This window comes from Trachemys scripta, chromosome 1, assembly GCF_013100865.1.
Source record: "Trachemys scripta elegans isolate TJP31775 chromosome 1, CAS_Tse_1.0, whole genome shotgun sequence".
In the NCBI taxonomy this organism is placed as follows: Eukaryota; Metazoa; Chordata; order Testudines; family Emydidae; genus Trachemys; species Trachemys scripta.
Genome location: NC_048298.1, coordinates 24,424,878 through 24,444,174, shown reverse-complemented (window position 1 = coordinate 24,444,174; position 19,297 = coordinate 24,424,878). Strand labels below are relative to the sequence as shown.

The window sequence follows — 19,297 nt, the reverse complement described above, 5'->3', positions numbered from 1 at the left end:
TAAATTCATAGCCCTTGTGTAATTTGTCATCTTTAGCTGAGGCATTTGAATGACAAATTAGGTGAGGGGATACCTGAGGCAAAAATACATCAGCATTTGGATACAGTAGAGATGTGGGAAATGTAGTCCCCCTCAACAATGTTTATTTGTCACAAAAGTATTTTGTTCTACATTTAGTGTTTGTCTAACTCCACATTTTGTTTTTTAAATTAATAATTAGTTGTGCTAATATAAATATGCATAATTATCATCAGTTTGGTTTAATGGGCAGGCCATTGTTACAACTAGATTTGTTTTGCAGTGTGTTGTGTATATAATTGAAAAGCCCGTGCTTTTATTTTATTTTATTGAGCCTCTTAGGAACCTAATCCTGAATTCCTTGTCCACACACAGAGACACACCGAAGTCAATGGGATTTGTGTGTTTAAGGCTTTGTTTACACTTGGAGCATGATTCCCAGTTCGAGTAGACATATTTGTGATAGCTCTCATCGAGCTAATGTGCTAAGAACAGTAATGTAGCTGCAGGTAATGCAGGCACCAGCGAGCAGTGGCATGGGCTAGCTGCCCTGAGTATGTTCCAATGGGGTCCAGTCAACTAGCCCACGACACCACTCACCGCTGCCCATGCTACCTTGACTACATTACTATTTTTAGACATTACCTTGATGAGAGATTGCACAAGTATGGGCATTTGAGCTGGGAATCACATTCCCAGCTTCAAGTGTAGATGTAGCCTTGGGGTTGCAGGATTGAGCCCTAGGCTACCTATTTACTATTTACATAGTAATTTAAGATAGCATCTTTTTTTTTTTAAATACATCATTTTTCAAGACATCATGGGCTGCATTCTCATTTACAATAAGGCTCATTAACAGGAGCTTTAGAGTATGTCTACACTGCAAGGGTCCTTGGAGGGCTTGTTAGTCTGGTTTTTAGCTCGTGTGGAAACCTGTACAACCACATCCACTGTTATTACCCATGCTAGCTAAATGAAAGTTAACATGGGTAAGCCTATCCATGTTACAATCACACCTTCACTTTGCAGTGTAGACATAGCCGAAGAGTGAATGAGAATTAGGCCTCCTATCTTCATTTTCAGTTCAGGGTGTATCTCTCTACTTGGAGCACAGAACCTATTTTATTGGTTTGCTCTCAATAGCTAATGACCTGTTTAAATTCAGATGACACTGGGGAGAAATCCTGCTCAGCCAATTGATCGCTACATCAATGGCCTAATACTACATTATCATAATCTTGTGTCAATGACCAGCAATACAGTGGCTTCTAAACATCCGCTTCCCCAGCTCTATCCTCACAGGTATTTATTATCTACTGATGATCTGCATCTAATGATGTGGGAAAGAAAATGGCTACAATGTCAGTGACAGAAGTCTTGTTCTGAGTCTGACCATTTATAGCATAAAGTGTTTTTTTTAATCCTATACCATATCTGTACAGCAAATGAAGAAAGATTGATTTTCCTCTACCATTGTATCAGCAAAGTCCCAATCCCCAAAATTTTTCCATGTGGTGAACAACTTGGTTAATTCAGGATGTTTCTATCTAGTAAGAGTCAAGCTCTTCCTCTCTGCAAGGAGTTTTCTGGATAAGAATGCTCAGATTCAGCTGCCTAGTCTGTCTCTGTGGTAGGAGGAACAAATGCCGAACCTTCTCTGGTTTACTTTCGGATTATTACATAGTGTTAGTAAAAGATCAAAATCTCATAAGATTTTTAAATTTCACACAGGCCACAACCATGCACTGGATTTTTAAAATATATTTTATTGTATCATGGAATAATGGAAATCACAGATGGAAAAGAGCTATCAAGGACCTAATTCTGCAAAGCACTTAAGCACTTGCTTAATGTTAAACATATGATTACGTGTTTTGCTGAATCGGGGCCTCAGTCAGCCCTTATAATATTATTTTGCAATTCTTTGTACAATATAGTGAAGTTTAAATGACCCAAGTGTATGTTCTTTTGCTTCTTATCATGGGCAACTATTCCATAATCCTAACAGATTTCAATCTCAGGAATTTTTTGCTGATATTCAACTTAATTTTTTCCTGTATTAATATCTTCCAATTATTTCTAGTTATGTCTCCTGGCCCCACTTTAAAAATGTTCTCTCTGTCTACAGGTAAAATTTCTTGTCATTGTTATTTAGTGTACTTATTGACTTTTAAGTAGAGAACAATCCTACCATCATTTTCTAGATGTTTGTTTTTATCATATTTAATTTATACCCTGTTCTTCATAAATTAAAACTTCAGTATAATTGACTTAATAATATGTATGCTATTACAAGATAGTTTACATTGTACAGAATTTAAATACAGTATTTAATTCCTATTTTAGTCAAAATTCACATATTATGTGTCTTTATTTTCCGCAGCTCCGACAGAAGCCTCATTGCATCCTCATCTAGGTATGTGCTAAAAGTGTTTACTATTATTGTCATAACTTGAAATCACTAGTTTTTTATACATAAATAACCTGTAAAGTCATATAGAAATTGTTGCTTTGGGGAAATTCAAATAAATATGAGACTCATTTTAAAAGGATCAAATTAAATCTAGTTCTGGTTGGTTTGCTATTTATCATGATTTTTTCATTGCCACTTGCTTATTGGCTCTGAGTTCTTGCAGCATGAATACATGGTGTCTCATAACTTTCCTTTCTAATTATAGGCTAGATTATCAGTTTGTGATTTAGCCTGTAGTAAGAGATACTGTGCTCGTGCACCATCCCTGGAGCAGCCTAGTAGGAAGATTGTGCACCTGTTCTTCCTGCTGCTTCAGGGAGGGAGCAAACTACAAAAGATCTATACCTGAGGAAGCGTACAACTCCTGACCTACTGCATTAACTGTGTTGCTGGGTAAATTGTGGGAAGGGTTGTCAAGACTCCGTCCACTCCCACTCCTTCCAATCCATGTGGCATGACACACTGGCGTAAGGGAGAAAGGGGCACATTAGCCTGCTTATTACTCTTTAATGTCAGCGCAGGAGCAATAGGCCACTGTCTGGCTTTATGTGCTATGAAAATAGAAAAAGATACAATTGTTCTGTGTTTTAGTTGAATTCCTGATCTGACTGAATATCATAACAGATTGTTTTCTGGCTAGTTTTGTGTGTTCTGTTTAACACAGTTGAGAGATGGACCTAACAGGTGTCACTCTGTGTAGGTACCTCTGAATACGGACACAGTTGAGGATCTGGTCCATTGTTTGCAGTCCATTTTGCCTTATATAGCTGTGCTGGAGTGCCTAGACAATCCACTGAAAGAGTGGCCTGTCAAGTCCTAAAATAGAGCTTAAAAAAGAGAGACCCCCATGACTGTAAGGCTGTGTGTCCCAATGTTCAGTACTCTCCAGTGATCGATTTGTTGCTGGCTTTAAAATATTATTTTTGGATATGCCCACAGAGTCTAATTATGATCTCATTTGCGCAAATGTTAATCAGGAGTAATACCGCTGAAGTGATTGGAGTTATACTGATGTAAAACCATGTGAGGTCAGGATCAGGCTTATCATTTCCAAAATGTTTAAAATGTGGGAATGCATTGAAAGCTTTTCCATCATGTGTTTATCAGTTTGGGCCAGATTCTGATACCCTTGCTCCCGCTTAGTAGTACTGTACTCCACTGTGGTCTCATTCACTTCAGTGGAACTATCTATAGATTACTACACTATTCAGCATGACAAAAGGTATCAAGGACATCTGTCCATTTATGGCAGCAGAACTTTTCCAAAATGACAAAAGAGAAAAGGTAAACATAAAGGCTGAAAACCACAGAGTTTGATCTTGGCAGAAATATACTGTATTTGGTCCACAAAGCAAATCTAGGGAAAAAACTGGTGTTTGATGCTTAGAGCAATATGTAGAAAAAAAATTAACATCACTAACTATTAATATACTCCTAAGTACCTTCACAGGACACTAAGAATCATGGGTTCTGATTCAGATTTTACTTACTCTGATGTAAGCCAGAGTAACTCCATTGAACTCAGTGGATTTACACTGTTGAATAACTTGTCATACCAGAGTCAAGTCCATGGACATTAGAGATGTAAAACACCTGTTAGATCGGGGTGGTCAACCTTTGGCTCTGGAGCCGCATGCGGCTCTTCAGAAGTTAATATGCGGCTCCTTGCATAGGTGCTGACTCCGGGGCTGGAGCTACAGGTGCCAACTTTCCATTGCTCAACCCCAGGCCCTGCCCCCACTCCACCCCTAACCCCTTCCTGCCCCCTCCCCGAGCCTTCTGCACCCTTGCTCCTCCCCCCTCCATCACAGAGCCACCTGTACACTGCAAAACAGTTGATTGAAGCAGGCAGGAGAGGGAAGTGCTGATTGGCAGGGCTGCCGGTGTGCAGGAGGTGGTGGTGGGGGGGGGGAGAGGCTGATGGGGGCTGCTGACATATTACTGTGGCTCTTTGGCAATGTATACTGGTAAATTCTAGCTTCTTCTCAGGCTCAGGTTGGCCACCCCGGTGTTAGATCATCTAGTCCATCTCTCTGTCAGTGCAGGAATTTTTCCGACTCTGTATTTAGAAACAAGATTCAGTGCGAAGGGGAGTTTGCAGCACAGTCCCTTAAAACATTTGTTTTGAATCCTATATAATGTTTATGTTACATCCAGAGTGAATGAATTGAGAGCAGACCTCTACCGTAAGAAACTTTTCCCCAGAAAATCCTACATTACAACTTATGTGCTTAAAGCTGATGTTTGATTTATTAGGTTTGTTCTTTTTACATTAGTTTTGAAATACTTTTGCTCTAGGTAAGGCATTGTCAGGGTTGGTTAGCAAAATGGACCATTACACTGGAATTCTTTCCTACAGTGTTTTATTTCTTTTTTTAGCTGAAATTCATAGTGACAGCATTATCCTACGAGATGACTTTGACTCTTATCATCAGCTAGAATTGAATCCCAGTATGTGGTAAGTTTCAGGTCTCTCCTTCCCTTTACATTTGTTTTAGGAAGTGAATATGCTTTTATTATTATGGTTATGTATTTGTATTATGGTAGCACCTAGGTGACTTCAGAGGGACTATTCAAAGTATGCAAAGTTAAATAAGTGTGGTGGTCTTTGCAGGATCACAACCTATATAAACTAAACAGACAAAAGGTGAAATCTTAACCCCATAGAAATCAATGGCAAATTAACATTGACTTCAACAGTCAGAATTTCACCCAAATGGTGGGAGAGAGGCTGTACAATCCCCATTATACAGATGTGGAACTCAGGTATTGAGAGATTAAGTGACTTACCAAAGACATCTGTGGCAGAGCTGCAAACTGAACCCTGCTCTCCTGAGTCATAGCCCAGTGCCTTAGCCACCAAATCATTCTTCCTTTGAGTGGTGTCACTGTATCCTTTGTAATTTAAAGTTCAATTTATATTTTTCATGAAATAAAAACCATAATTTTAAACAGATGCAACATCATTACCCATAATCGAGCAAATCCTTCTCCCACTGAAGTCAATAGGAGTTTTTCCGATTACCTTCAGTGGGACCAGAATTTGTCTATATGTGTATGCATAATGTTATGCAGTGTATCTGAAGCTGTGTCGATCCCAGGATATTAGAGACAAGGTGGGCGAGGTAATATCTTTTTAGGACCAACTTCTGAGGGAGTGTCTAAGTGTGTAACTTCTATTGGTCCAGTAGAAGATATTACCTCACCCACCTTGTCTCTCTATCCATAATGATGACATTTATGTGAAGATAAATGTGAGATGGATGACATTGAAATGATTCACACTGTAACTTCAAATGAGGTAAGTAATTATAACAATTATAACAATTGTATATCTACCTTATAACTGGGAACAAATCAGCAATTATTAATAAAGCTCTCTTTTACAAGTGTATCCCAGAGATACTGCTACTGCACTTCGGCTCTGAAAGACTCCATTATAAATTCCCATTTTACAGTATACCATAGGCACTAACATGCAAATGTTCTTAGATTGCAAGATCACTCTTGACAAGGGCAAGTTACTGTATTGATAAATATATATATATAAAATTTTGTTATATCTATATAAAATAGTCTCATGTGTCCTTCATCCCTCAACCTCTACAGGTACAAACACAGCTTCACCAAGCCATTGTAATGTCACCGTTCTGTCACTTAATAATGACTTGTTAAAGGGATGTCTTTCATGTAATGTCACAAACCCACTATCCGGTAAATGGGTATTTATATGGAACCAGGAGAGGAAGATTGGGAGTAGCATTACCACACTATCAGGGCCACACTATGATACCAAAGGGAATCGTGGCACTAGCACAACCCAGTAAACTATAATTCTCCTGGGTACCAGCTAATACCCTATATTATAATATCAGTCTTAGGAGAAAGATTTTAAGTATGAACATTGTCCAGCTATACTGAAATAAAGACCGGATACGTTGGATGTAGTTTAATTAGGCATTAACTTTATTAGATGTCTGCAACTACCTGTCAGATAAAAGTGTACAGTGCGGGTAACTCCATGATCATTTCAATAGCTACCTGGGGGCTTCCGTCAGCCTCCCCTGATTTTTTTTTCCATCCTGGTCCCCAGCCAACCCACTGCTGGGACCTTACCATCCCCCCTCAAATGAGGGTTAAAGTGGGCTATAAAGGGATGGGGGGCAGGTTGGTTCCCGGCCATGCCAGTCGTAGGCACTCCGACCCACCCATCCCCATTCCGCTTCTTTAACAAACACCTCCTTTAAATCCTTTACCAAACCACTTATCTGATCACTGTATCCCTTCCCTATGGGGTACTTGCATTGGACATCTGCCACAAGGGGCACCAGCAATTAGCTTGGCTGCTTCCCCCACCCAGTCCTTTATTTGGATGGGATTATTAATAATGGTCCCTGCCCCATTCAATTAATACTACTCACCTTATAGGTTGTGTATCCTTCAAGACAGAGAACTATTTTGGTGGGTTAACTTGTTTTGTTCAATGAAACTCTTGAAAAATGCAAAGCTTCTTTCATGCAATTCAAATTCTGCTCTTTTATCTGATGAACAGTGATTGCTTTAGTTCTGTTTGTGTATATGGCTGGTTCTGGAGTATATTTTCCCTGTTGGAGATCTGACTTAATTTTTCTTTTATTACAGTCTGCTATGTGTTGTTTTCCTCCTGTCGACATCTTTCAGAGTTTCACCTTTTTATGTATCCAGATTGTAGTTTATAAGAATTTCACAGATATTTGTCCATTGCATATATTTTTTTCTAATGCTATCTTTTTCTTTTTGTTACATTTTGTATGTTCTCCTTTAGAATTCTGGGCAGATGCAATGAGAATCTAGAATCTCAAAATATAAATATCTCATTTTTCATGGGAATGGATAGATCAAGGGCTTTATAATGGGATACAGAGTAGCAGGCAATGAAGATAATTTTAGCTTCAGTGTGTTAAATAGACTTAAAGGAAAGAAATGAGAGAAGGCATTATTTCCCCAACAGACGTTTCATCACTCACAGAAGGCCTAGCTACTGGGAGCTTCCATAACTTATTTATTCACTGGGCCCTATTCATAAATCCATCCTTGCTTCTTAGAAGTCTCAACAGAGAGGTCATGAACTGAATTCCTGTCCCCTAGATTTGGTCCCTCTAATAACTTTGAGACATATTGGCGTGGCAGTGTGTAGGGACTTTGCACTAGTGCCATACCTGTTATTTGGATAAAGGACTCTAGTCTTCATTGTGATGTCTATCTCATACAATACATCTGTCCAATGGGCCCTGATCCTCACACGTCTTTTGGTACCACTACAAATAAAAATAATAAGCCTGACACCTTTCAGCAACAATAAATTAAGTTAGAAAAAATTTAAGGGGAAAAGAGTAATTCTTGTAAGATATCCTGCACTTTGCTGCATAGAGGATTTCTCCAGAGACACTCCCTTCAGTGAAGACCTGGTTAATTCGGAAAGCTCATTCTTCCTTGACTGTGTAGCTGGAGTTAAGTCAGGGATTACTAACCGTTTATGCCAACTTTCCTAAAATTGCATTTTTCCCCTGGCAGCTGGTGAGATCCTCTTTATCACACACAATTGCTGTAACTGCAACTGCAGTATTTCCAGTCCTATTCTTTCCCTGATTTGCTCTGCTCAGAATGTAGTAGCAGCTGCCTTGCATGCACAGGATACTCTAGTGGCGGCTGGTCACTAGGGGCTAGTGAGACTAAGCCCCACTAATAATTAGTTGTAGCCATTATTTGTGTAAAGATGAAAAGAGGTTTACCATGCTTTCTATTGTCTATTCTTCCCAAATCCCTAAATAGCAACTCTGACTTGGATGCGCTTGATGCTGCCCCAGCCATCCAGAGTGCCTTCGTGGCATGTGCAACTGAAGTCAGGGATGCACAGTACAAGTGCACAGCTAGGCCATTTCATGGCCATATGTGTCTAATTTTATGAGACCCTATAGAGACTGAGCATGTCACTTCCTCACTTGTAGAAGCCTCACATGAAATAACTGTATTTTGTCCTGGAGCATTGTACTGATCTGGCTGTTACTGCCTATTGATTTATAACTCCTCACATGTGTTGGAAAGGGATAGTGCAAGTAAGATTAATTTCTATACGCACACCAAGACTAAATAAGGGACGTTACAGCTAGTATTTGTGTACTCTTTATAGCCGTGATAGTGACCCTATGGCACAACATTCGAACTTTCCCTGAGGAGAATGTTATAGCAAAGTGCTAAATAACCAGAACAGACTACCAAGTTAGAAAGCAGATCCAGAAAAACATTTTTTGTTAACTTAAGAGCAGTGCTTTAACTTCAACACAAGAAAACTGGAGAGAGGAAAAACCTCTAAGATCTATAAATTAGTCAAGAACACCTGCTGTCAGTGATCTATCCTGTGCTGTACAAAAGTTCTCATTCAAACAGTAGGCTGCTCAAGATAAGCAGCATACTCATGGGTACATTCAGTAAATTTAAAAAATGGTTTAAAATAAAAGCTGCTACTGGCTTAAGTCCAGCAGCAATCATTACCAGCATGAAACTGTTTCATCTCAAATCCCATCAATACTCATAACAGCAATCACTTACCAAAAAAAAAAAAAAAAAAACCCTCTTAGAAGATGACATGAAGAAAAGCTGAGCATATAAAATCAATCACTAAGAAACAGACTCCAACTCTTATTCATAGCCTATGAGAAATGAAGTGTTCAGATTTATAGTGATCTTTCCAGTGGCGAAGAGGTGGATGAAAGTTCTGTGAAAGGAGTCTACGGTCCTAAAACGATCTCCAAATTGCAGTAAAGCCAAGAATGAAACTTCAAAAAGATTTATGTGGCTGTTTGAGATGTTTATCCCTGTTACATTTCTAGGATCATAGAAGACATCAGGCAATATAATGTCAGCAATCTAGTGTATTCTAGAGGGGAAACAAGGAACTGGTAGAAAACAAGATGACAAATGAGGACAAGGTAACAACAGATGTTTGTCCTTCAGCAAAACGAGAAAAGAGTAGAAATGAACAGAGGTGGTATTTGTAGAGAGCAGAGGAGAGCAATGGGAGCTCTGCAGAAAAGACATCTAGATGAACATGTTATCAATAGTGACACCAAGCAAAAGAAATGAAGAGAAAGTTGAATGAAGACATAAGGCAAGGAAGTGGCTAAGACTATGCAAAGGGACACTCCTAGCTAGGACAGTTAATATTACTCTCCTGCAGTACAAATGGTATAAGGAAGAAGAAATGAAGCACAGCAAATTGGAGTGTTCTTATTTCTAGACATGCAAGAGGATAACGATGATCTAGGGAAATACACATCAATTATTTTACTGTCCATATATTTCTGTCAAGCTACTGAGCAATTAACTCTGGAGCAATACATTTCAAATGGAACATGAAGATTTGGGATCAGGATTACTCATACTTCTTATGAGAAAATAATCCTCAAGAAGATGAATGATCAGATTATTAGAAGGACAGCTATCCAGAGCTCTTCACAATATATTTCACAGATGAGATTATGGAAGAAAAGTATTTGAGCAGCTGAACCACTTTATATTCATAGTATCTTAGAAATTAGAGAGAGAAAAGACCGGTTAGGTCATCTAGCTTATCCCCTTACTAGTGCATGAGTATTCCTTACACTATATTTATAGACAATGCTGCCCTGCTATACATAAATAGCAAGGGTTCATGCAGGATCTGAGCTATGAAAAACACAAATATGGGGACAGAAAATAAAAACGCTTATAATCAAGCAGAATAATTATATCAGCAACATAGTTGAGCAAAAATGGCATAATACATCTACTTTGAGGTTACATGAAGTCGATATAAAAGGAAATGATTTTGTTATTTAAAACAAGTTGTCTACAGAAGAACTTTGTCACAATATCTGTCAGTTTGTCAAAATTGTACATAAATATATTTAGTATGTGATCAGCAGTGACTGACTGAGTGATGGCTTTTCTTGGTAATCTGGATGTAGTCAGAAATGAAGTGACTTTAACTGAGAAGGGTAATACTACTTTTCTCTTTTATAGTAAATCTCTTATGAGAATTTTGAAGTACTTGATAGATATTCATTAAGTCTCAAGATAACCCTCTAAGTCAGGTTAGTATTATCCCAGTCATAGAAATGTGTGAAACTGAGCCACAAGAGATGTGTATGCCAAAATTTTCAGAAGTGTCTGCTAATTCTGGATGCACTAATTTTGGGAGCTTAAACTTGAAACACTTAGAATCTGACTTGCAGAGATACTGAGCACCTGTAGCTTTCACTGACTTCAAATGGAGCTGTGGGTGCTTAGTACCCGGATAATGAGCCCCTATATGTTTTAATTTGGGCACCCAGAAATCAAGAAACTCAACATTAGTGGACACTTGAGGGAAATTTTGGCTTTAGTGACTTACCCAATGTCATACAACAGTAAAGCGTAAGGAAAATGTATCAGGATTCTTGACTCCCAGTCTGGCTTCTATTAATTTCTCAAATATACTGATAGCTTCTGGATTGTCTTATTTTTATTATGAAATGGAATAATGAAACGCACAAATAAAGAAAACAGTTTGATCTGTGTATTTTCTGGACATTAATGTACCATTATTATAGATATGACACCACTCCGAGCTGGTCAGAAATGTCCAAAAGTCCCCTGAAATTGATTTTTTTCTTATTGCTGTCTTCTACGCATGCTGAAATCCATAGACATGATGCATTCTTTTTCAGAAGAATCATTGGAAAGACACAAAACAAATATTCTCTACCTTCCCTTCCTATGCCTTTCTCCTGATAATATTCTGACTTCCCCTCATACACTCCTTCCCTGCATTGTAAAGAAAAATAAAATTCAGCCCTGGTGTAAGTGGACAGAAATCATAATGAAGTCAATAGGCATTGCACCAGCTTGCATAACTATCCCTTCATAATGATTTACTAAGCTGCAGCAATATGAATTGCTAAGAGTACCTTAATGTAATTGTATAGAGGAAAAATGACTTTCTTGTATAATATCTCACATTGTTTTGGAAAATAGAACTGAACCTGACCTTGAGGAGAGACGAGGTCAGCTTTGACTCCTGTAATGGACTTTGGTGAAAGAAAGTCAGCCCTACAATGAACTGACCGAGGGCCAAATGTGAAGAGTCTGAGAATAACCAATCCAATCAATAATTCACCACATCTAGAAAAAGCATGTGAAAATCTAACATCGATCACTCAGTACGTCTTAACGCTCATAAATCTGCAGGGCATTGTGTTCTCACAAAGTTGTTCTGTTCTGCAGAAAGTTAGCTACAATAAAGAACCTTATTTCAGTTATCTCAGGAGAGTTCTCATAGGAAACCAGAAGAACTGATAAATGACAATGCACGGCTGCATGAAACACTAACCACCAATTCACCAGGACTCAGAACTGTCTTCATGTAGATGATCAAGCATTTAAAAAAATAAATTAAATGTATATATATATATATATATATATAGGAAGTGAATCAATCCAATAACCGGATAGCTTATTTTCACTGGCCCATAATTCAGAACAGCCATTTGAATGTCTTAACTACTGTGCCATAAATAACTCCATGTGGTGCTCATGGATAGTCTTTTTGCCGACTGTGCTTATAGCCATCTGTTGGGACAGCATTATGCCTGCTCACAAGTTGATCCAGGCTGGAGCACTTGCGGTAATGATGCATATGAGAAATCATCAGTCTATGCAAAATGAGTTGGGAAGGAGAATTGTACCATGATGAACATAGGATAATGACATCAAGAAAAGAAAATGGTGGATGCCAGGACAGAGTTGCATTGGTTCTAAAGCTGAAGGTAAGCCAGGCTCGTGGCATTTAACCCATTATCTCCTCATATGTTGAAGGTGAGATTCAGTATCCACTCCAATGCAGCTACAATAGTACAAGTATATGTGCAGTCCTCAGCAAATCTCTGTTGAAAGAAGAAATGACTGTTGACGAGACATGTATATAAAATGGGATTACGAGAGTGACTAAACAAGTATTGGACTACAAAGAAACCAATTGGATAATGGTTGAAGTGCTGCAGTTGCATGACAAGCGTAGGATGATGAAGGCGAATAGGAGAAGGGTGTAAGTCTAAGAGATGAGTACAAAAGGTTGACCAGAGAGATAAAACAGAAAGCAGAGAAAGACAAACACCTGGATACGCAAAGCAGAAAATTGTGTGAAGAGAAGTACAACACAATTGTATCACAAGATAAGAGAACTGAATGAGACATGAGTTGAAGATGTCAGCGATGCAAGACAGTCATGGACAAGTAATTGAGGATGAACAAGCAAAGAATAAGCAATGGAACAAAATTTTGAACAGCTGTACAATGTGCAGAACCAGAGTATATTGAAGTGGTCCTGGAGAAACTTCCCAGCACAAGTGAGGGACAGCAGATATCAAAATTCTTAGAAGAAATAAAGATCCTGATAGAAAATTTGAAAAAGAAAAAGGTGCTGGGAATTGACAACCACAGAGCTGCTGCAAGCAGGTGAGGAACATATGGTAAAGGTGATGCACAAGCTGTCCAGCAAGATTTACGAACAAGAGCAAATGCCAAATGAATTGAGGAAAGCGATAATAGAACCAGTCTATAAAAAAGGAGATATAAGTGAATGCAAGAACTACAAAGGAATCAGATTACTGAGTGTGCTTGGAGAAGCATTCACCAAAACATTGCTGAGGAGAATGAAGAGATATGTAGATGTGGCCGTTATAGAGGAACAGGCAGGATATAGACCAGGCTGGAAGTACAACAGATCAGTTATTTGTGATAATACAGATATCGGAGAAGTACATAGAACACAACTGAACCTGTTGCAATTACTTTATGGACTTCAAGATGGCTTTCAATAGCATTGGCAGAAAGAGTTGTAGCAAGTAATAAAAATGTATGGCATGCCCAAAAAACTGATCAAGCTGACAGAAAACATCTACAAGACAGTGTATAAGGTGAGAGTACACAAGAAATGGATGGAATAGTTCAGGATGACCATTGCAGTTAGATAAGGATGCATGCTATCACCAGATTTGTTTAACTGAGTACTGGAAGCAGAATGGCTGTAGCATTGAGAGATGAAACAGGAGGAGTCATATTATGTGGTAGGACAGAGCATAACTTTAGATTCGCAGGTGATATTGACCTCACTGCATTGACCAAGGGGGATTTACAGAGAATAAATGACAAGGTAGATGGGGTAAGCAGAAAATTTGGCTTGAAGATAAAGAGAGACAAAAAATATGACAATTGGAAGTCAAGAGACAGAGGTAAAGATCAAACTCTGAGACCAAGAACTAGAACCTGGCAGAAGAGAATACTTGAGAGTTTAAAGACTACAAAAATAAAAAATGAAGAGAGGAAAAAATGGCTAGGGCAAGAAATAAAGCGGTTACAGAAGAATCAAGAAAGACGACTGCGATGGTTTGGACAGATGTCAGAAATTTCACTATCTTTCATATCTCTTTGACTTATGCTCACCAGGTAAAATAATCTATTTCTCCACGGGGTCTGGGTGAATTACCCAAAAAACATTTCAGTTTAAATTCCACATCAGTCACAGTTCCATTGGTAGATTTCAGCACCTGGTCTAACAAAGATGTTGCATGTCCAGAGGGAGACTCACAGCAGGGGTAGAGACTCCTACTGGACCTCCGTCCATAACAGGCATAGCATCTGTTAACCACCTAGTCTATCTATCACCCACATGTGTAACCACACCCCATGTCCCAGTCTTGAACCCTCTGTCAAAATACAGAGAATGTCCCTGATCCCTGCACGGAGGTACTCTGGGCACAGAACCAGTGGATATAAATGGAAAACCTCAAAATAAATACGAGTCTCATCCCATTTCTGCTCTAGCTTCTGCAACACACAGTTCCTCCCTATATGTATCACAGAAACAGGGTCTTCAAATTCACAAAATATCATATCTTTTTGTTCACCTGCCTCATATTAGTCACATGACCAAAATTTCTAACAGCCCTCTTAATATCTGCTGTACAATAAGGGGACACCTCACTGATCAAAATGGTCCTATAGGGATCTAACCCAAATTGTGCACAAGTTTCCATTGTCTTAACAATATTAATACAGTGTACAAATTCAATAACAATATTCAATAACACTCAATTCTTTCATAAGTAACTGCTGCAATATTCCTCACAAGGAAATCAGAGGTGAGCTCTGAGGAATCCTCAAGTCCCTGTCTGTTCAGGTGCCAATTTGTAACCTTTGGGTGGTCTAGAATTTACTTCACTGCCTTTCTCCTACTGCCTAAAACCAACTCCCATAGTAATGCACATGGAGACCCAGAATTCAGTCAATGAGGATTTTCAGCAAGGATTGCACAGGGTCAGCCTCCCTACAATCAAGTCCAAAAAGAACAAAAGGAATTACCATAACTTAATTCTTAAGTACCAATGTCATAAAATCTTATAATGATAAAGAAACAGAATAATAACAACTTAATTTCTACAACATGAGGCTACTTTATAATCCACATACATTAACTCCTCAGTTATACGTAAACATAAATAAAGAAAACAAATTAAATCTAAACAGGTCAGTTGCTAGAGAAACACAGTGCGAAGTAACTGAGTTCCCAAAAGCTTAGGTTGAGTTCACCTGAATCTCAGTTACAGTCTTGGATCACCAAAATCTATACAATCTGTTCAGTCAAAAGCACTGCAACAATCTCTTCTCTTCTCTTGTCTTCCATTCTCTTCTAGAAACTTCCAACTGGAATCCATGCAGACTCTTCTTCCTCCTCTGCTGAAATCATTCAGTTAACTAGTCAGCTTACTAATTAACCAACCACTCAGTCAAAGTATATAGGGGGGAAAAAAACCTGTTACAAGAAAAATACAAACTGAGAATAGCAATATGTAAGTGATTCTTTCCCCATCATCATATTTAAATAAGAGAAGAGTTGGTGAATCACACTGAGACAATTAAACTAAATTAGTTTGGCTAAAATCAAATAACCTTCCAAGTATAAAAGTAAAATAAAAGAAATGTTTCCCTTCCCAATTTTCCTTTTCCATAATTACCCCTGCAGGGGCTTCCCTTTTGTAGGGTTAATATCATTAACCTGCTGCAAAACGCTTCAGAGTTAGGGGGGAAAACCGCCTGCTCTCTGCTCCTGTGGCTCAGCTTCTCCCAACCCCCACAGTGCACGTGGCCTTTTGCAAAGCATCTGCCCTGACCACTTGCCTCATGGAATTTGAGTCCAGCAACAGGGAACCTATTGAGCATACCCAAAACCGCCTCACCCAATTCCAGAAACTTCTGAGTGTGGAGAGCTAATTGTGCATCTCCCTAGCAACAATGATCCAGACATGACTCATTCCTACCCTCTCCCATAGATCTCTTCAAGATATATCTCCCTGTTAGGCATGTGGATTACCCTTGTACTCCAGATTCTCAAAGGACAATCAGCACCTCCCAGAAGGAGCTCAGAGTCCTAGGATTAAAACAACAAATCTCAGAGGTAGGGAGATGTGTGATTAATTGGCCAAGCTGCACTTTCTTAGACCTATCTCAGATTTTCTTTATGCTTATTTTTGTTCTAATATTTAAGAACAGCCACACTGGGTCAGATCAATGGTCCATCTAGCACAGTGGCCAATGCCAGGTACTTCAGCGGGAATGAACAGAACAATTGAGTGATCCATCCCCTGTTGTCCAATACCAGCTTCTGGCAATCAACGTGTAGGGACCAGAGCATGGGTTTGCATCCCTGACCATCTTGGCTAATAACCATTGATGGACCTATCCTCCAGCACCTTTTCTAGTTCTTTTTTGAACCCAGTTATAGTTCTGACATTCACAACATCCCCTGGCAACTAGCTTCACAGGTTGACTGTATCCATAGTGTGAAGAAGTATTTCCTTTTGTTTGTTTTAAACCTGCTGTCTATTAGTTTTCTTGAGTGACCGCTGGTGCTTGTGTTATGCGAAGGAGTAAATATCCAGTGGGTATGGAAAACAAAGTATAAGTTATACAACAATTCTACAATTGGCTCTGAGCAGGTGAACAGACATTTATTCACTTTTTTGCCACACTAGTCATGATTTTATAGACCTCTATCATATCCTCTCTTAGTCATCTCTTTTCCAAGCTGAAAAGTCCCAATCTTTTTAATCTCTCCTCGTACAGAAACTGTTCCATACCCTTAATCATTGTTGTTGCCCTTCTCTCTACCTTTTTACAATTCTAATATCTTTTTTTTGAGATGGGGTGACTAGAATTGCACACAGAATTCAAGCTGTGGGCATACCAGGGATGTATATAGGGGCATTATGATATTTTCTGTCTGATTATCTATCCCTTTCCTAATGATTCCTAATGATTCCTGTTAGCTGTTTTGAGTGATACTGCACATTGAACAGATGTTTTCAGATAACTATCCACATTGACTCCAAGATCTTTCTTGAATGGTAACAGCTAAGTTAGACCCCATCATTTTGTATGTGTAGTTGGTATTGTTTTTCAAAGTACATTACTTTGAAATTACCTGCCGTTTTGTCACCCAATCACCTAGTTTAGTGGGATTACTTTGTAACATTTCACAGTCAACCTTGGGCTTAACTATCTTAAGTAATTTTGTATCATCTGCAAATGCCATCTCACTGGTTACCCCTTTTTCCAGATCATTTATGAATATGTTGAACAGCACAGGTCACTGTACAGATCCCTGGAGGACACCACTATCTACCTCTTTTTGCATTCTGAAAACTGACTATTTAATCCTACCTTTTGTTTTCTGTCTTTTAACCAGTTACTGGTCCATGAGAGGACCATTCCTCTTACCTTATGACTGGTTAGTTTGCTTAAGAGCCTTTGGTGAGGGACCTTAAAGGCTTTCTGAAAGTCCCAGTACACTATATCCACTTGATCACCCTCGTCCACATGTTTGCTGACCCCCCACAAAGAATTCTAATAGATTGGTGAGGCATGATTTTCCTTTGCACAAGCCATGTTGACTCTTGCCCAACAAATCATATTCATCTGTGTCTGATAATTCTGTTCTTTACTATAGTTTCAATCAATTTGCCTTGTACTGAATTTAGGCTTATTGGCCTGTAATTGCCAGGGTTGCCTTTTTTTAAAATGGGTAAAAGCACTTAAAATGAGTAACAGCATATTGTTAGCAAGAATATTGAATATTTAAATAAGATCTATTATAGTCTATGACTAAATGAGTCCAGTGTTACAAAACAACTCCAGGAAACATGTTTAAAATGGTCTATAGATAGTATGGTGATGTTTAAATATATGTGACCTTAGTTGTTTCCTTTTGTCACATCGTTTATGACCAAGGCAATTGCCTAGAAACACCATAAATAAGCCCCATGCTTTTAGTCTTTGAAAAAAAATGCTACATAATAGCTGAAAAAAAAATTCTGTTAAAGATAATGTTTCATTTAACCCAACTGTTTGGGTTCACCCAAAAACTGTTTTTGGTCAACCTGAAATTATTATTTTTTTCAATTTTTCAGTTTGGCAAGCAAAGCAAAAAAATCAGTTAGCTCTAGACCTAAGAGGTATCAGTATCCACATAATCTTTAATAACTCACAATGATACCACCTGACATACACAGCCTATCCAATTTTAACAGTTCCCCATTGGTTTGTTCTGCAATGGAAATAAGTTGTTGATTGTATGATGTTGGGTTTGTATATAGTTTATTAAGTGAGTTGTGAATATTATGAAATGAATATAGCCCCAGATAAAATTAAGTTGAAAAACCATAATTATGGGCACATTTGAAAATAAAGTAGGGGCACTTCTTTCAAATCTGTCAGAGCTTTTTTGAGGGACAGTAGTGGGGTGGGGAAGTAAACATTTTTCTGAAATTTAGGTTTTGTCCCTCCTAAAAAGAGACATCTATCATGTATGATTATCCTTTAAATTCAGTGTTGGGATAACTAAATAGTCCCATTTGTCTGAGTGTCAAAATCAAACGTTCTTCTTTTAGCAGTTTAGCAGGTTCTTAAAGCCCCAGATGTATGATTTATAATTTTCAGCTTGATGTGTTCTGATTTTCCTGCAGGTTTGAATGTAGTAACTGTGAGGTTGGAGAGCAGTGCGGTGTAATTATGCATGGCAATGCTGTCACTTTCTGTGAGCCATATGGTCCAAGAGAATTGGTAAGTGGATGTTTGCTAATTAGCATGGGTCATGGGACTTCAGGTTTTGAATTCAGACCTCATCAGCCACAGTGATGCTGGTGTGCTTTGAAAGCTCGGTGTTCAGCAAAGAAGTTCTTAAGCAGTTCAATAATGCATAGGACAGTAAGGTTAAATGTTTAAAACTCCTCACATTTTTTCTAAATATTTTGCACGCTTTTTGTACATGGCCAGGAAACCTTTTGAGTGAACTTTCATGAAAGTTATTTCCATGTTTAGAAAAGACTGGAAGGCCAGAATATAGAACCAAATCTGGGGCCTGGGATGCTTTCTTCATTTTAGACAAACAGGAAAAATTAAGTCTTTATTTTGTCTTATTTTATTTGGCTGTGTCTTATTTTCTTTATAGTCAAAAAATGTTAATTTGTTTGTGTAAAATATCACTGGGGAATAATGCACTCTGTGGGTTTAAAGCAGTCACATACCGTCTATATTTCAGAGTAGCAGCCATGTTAGTCTGTATCCGGAAAAAGAACAGGAGTACTTGTGGCACCTTAGAGACTAACAAATTTATTAGAGCATAAGCTTTCGTGGGCTACAGCTCACTTCTTCGGATGCATATAGAGTGGAACATATATTGAGGATATATATATA

At 38.5% G+C, this 19,297-nt stretch overlaps 1 protein-coding gene across 2 annotated transcripts in view; it reads left to right on the top strand.

Moving 5' to 3' along the window:
- The window catches only part of RELN (reelin), a 438,814-nt gene that overhangs the window by 187,680 nt on the left and 231,837 nt on the right, over positions 1 to 19,297 (top strand). For both annotated transcript variants that reach the window (XM_034766139.1, XM_034766147.1), the window contains exons 5-7: positions 2,402 to 2,434; positions 4,871 to 4,949; positions 18,568 to 18,664. In XM_034766139.1, coding sequence (XP_034622030.1) covers positions 2,402 to 2,434; positions 4,871 to 4,949; positions 18,568 to 18,664 — 209 coding nt within the window. The remainder of the gene's footprint in view (positions 1 to 2,401; positions 2,435 to 4,870; positions 4,950 to 18,567; positions 18,665 to 19,297) is intronic.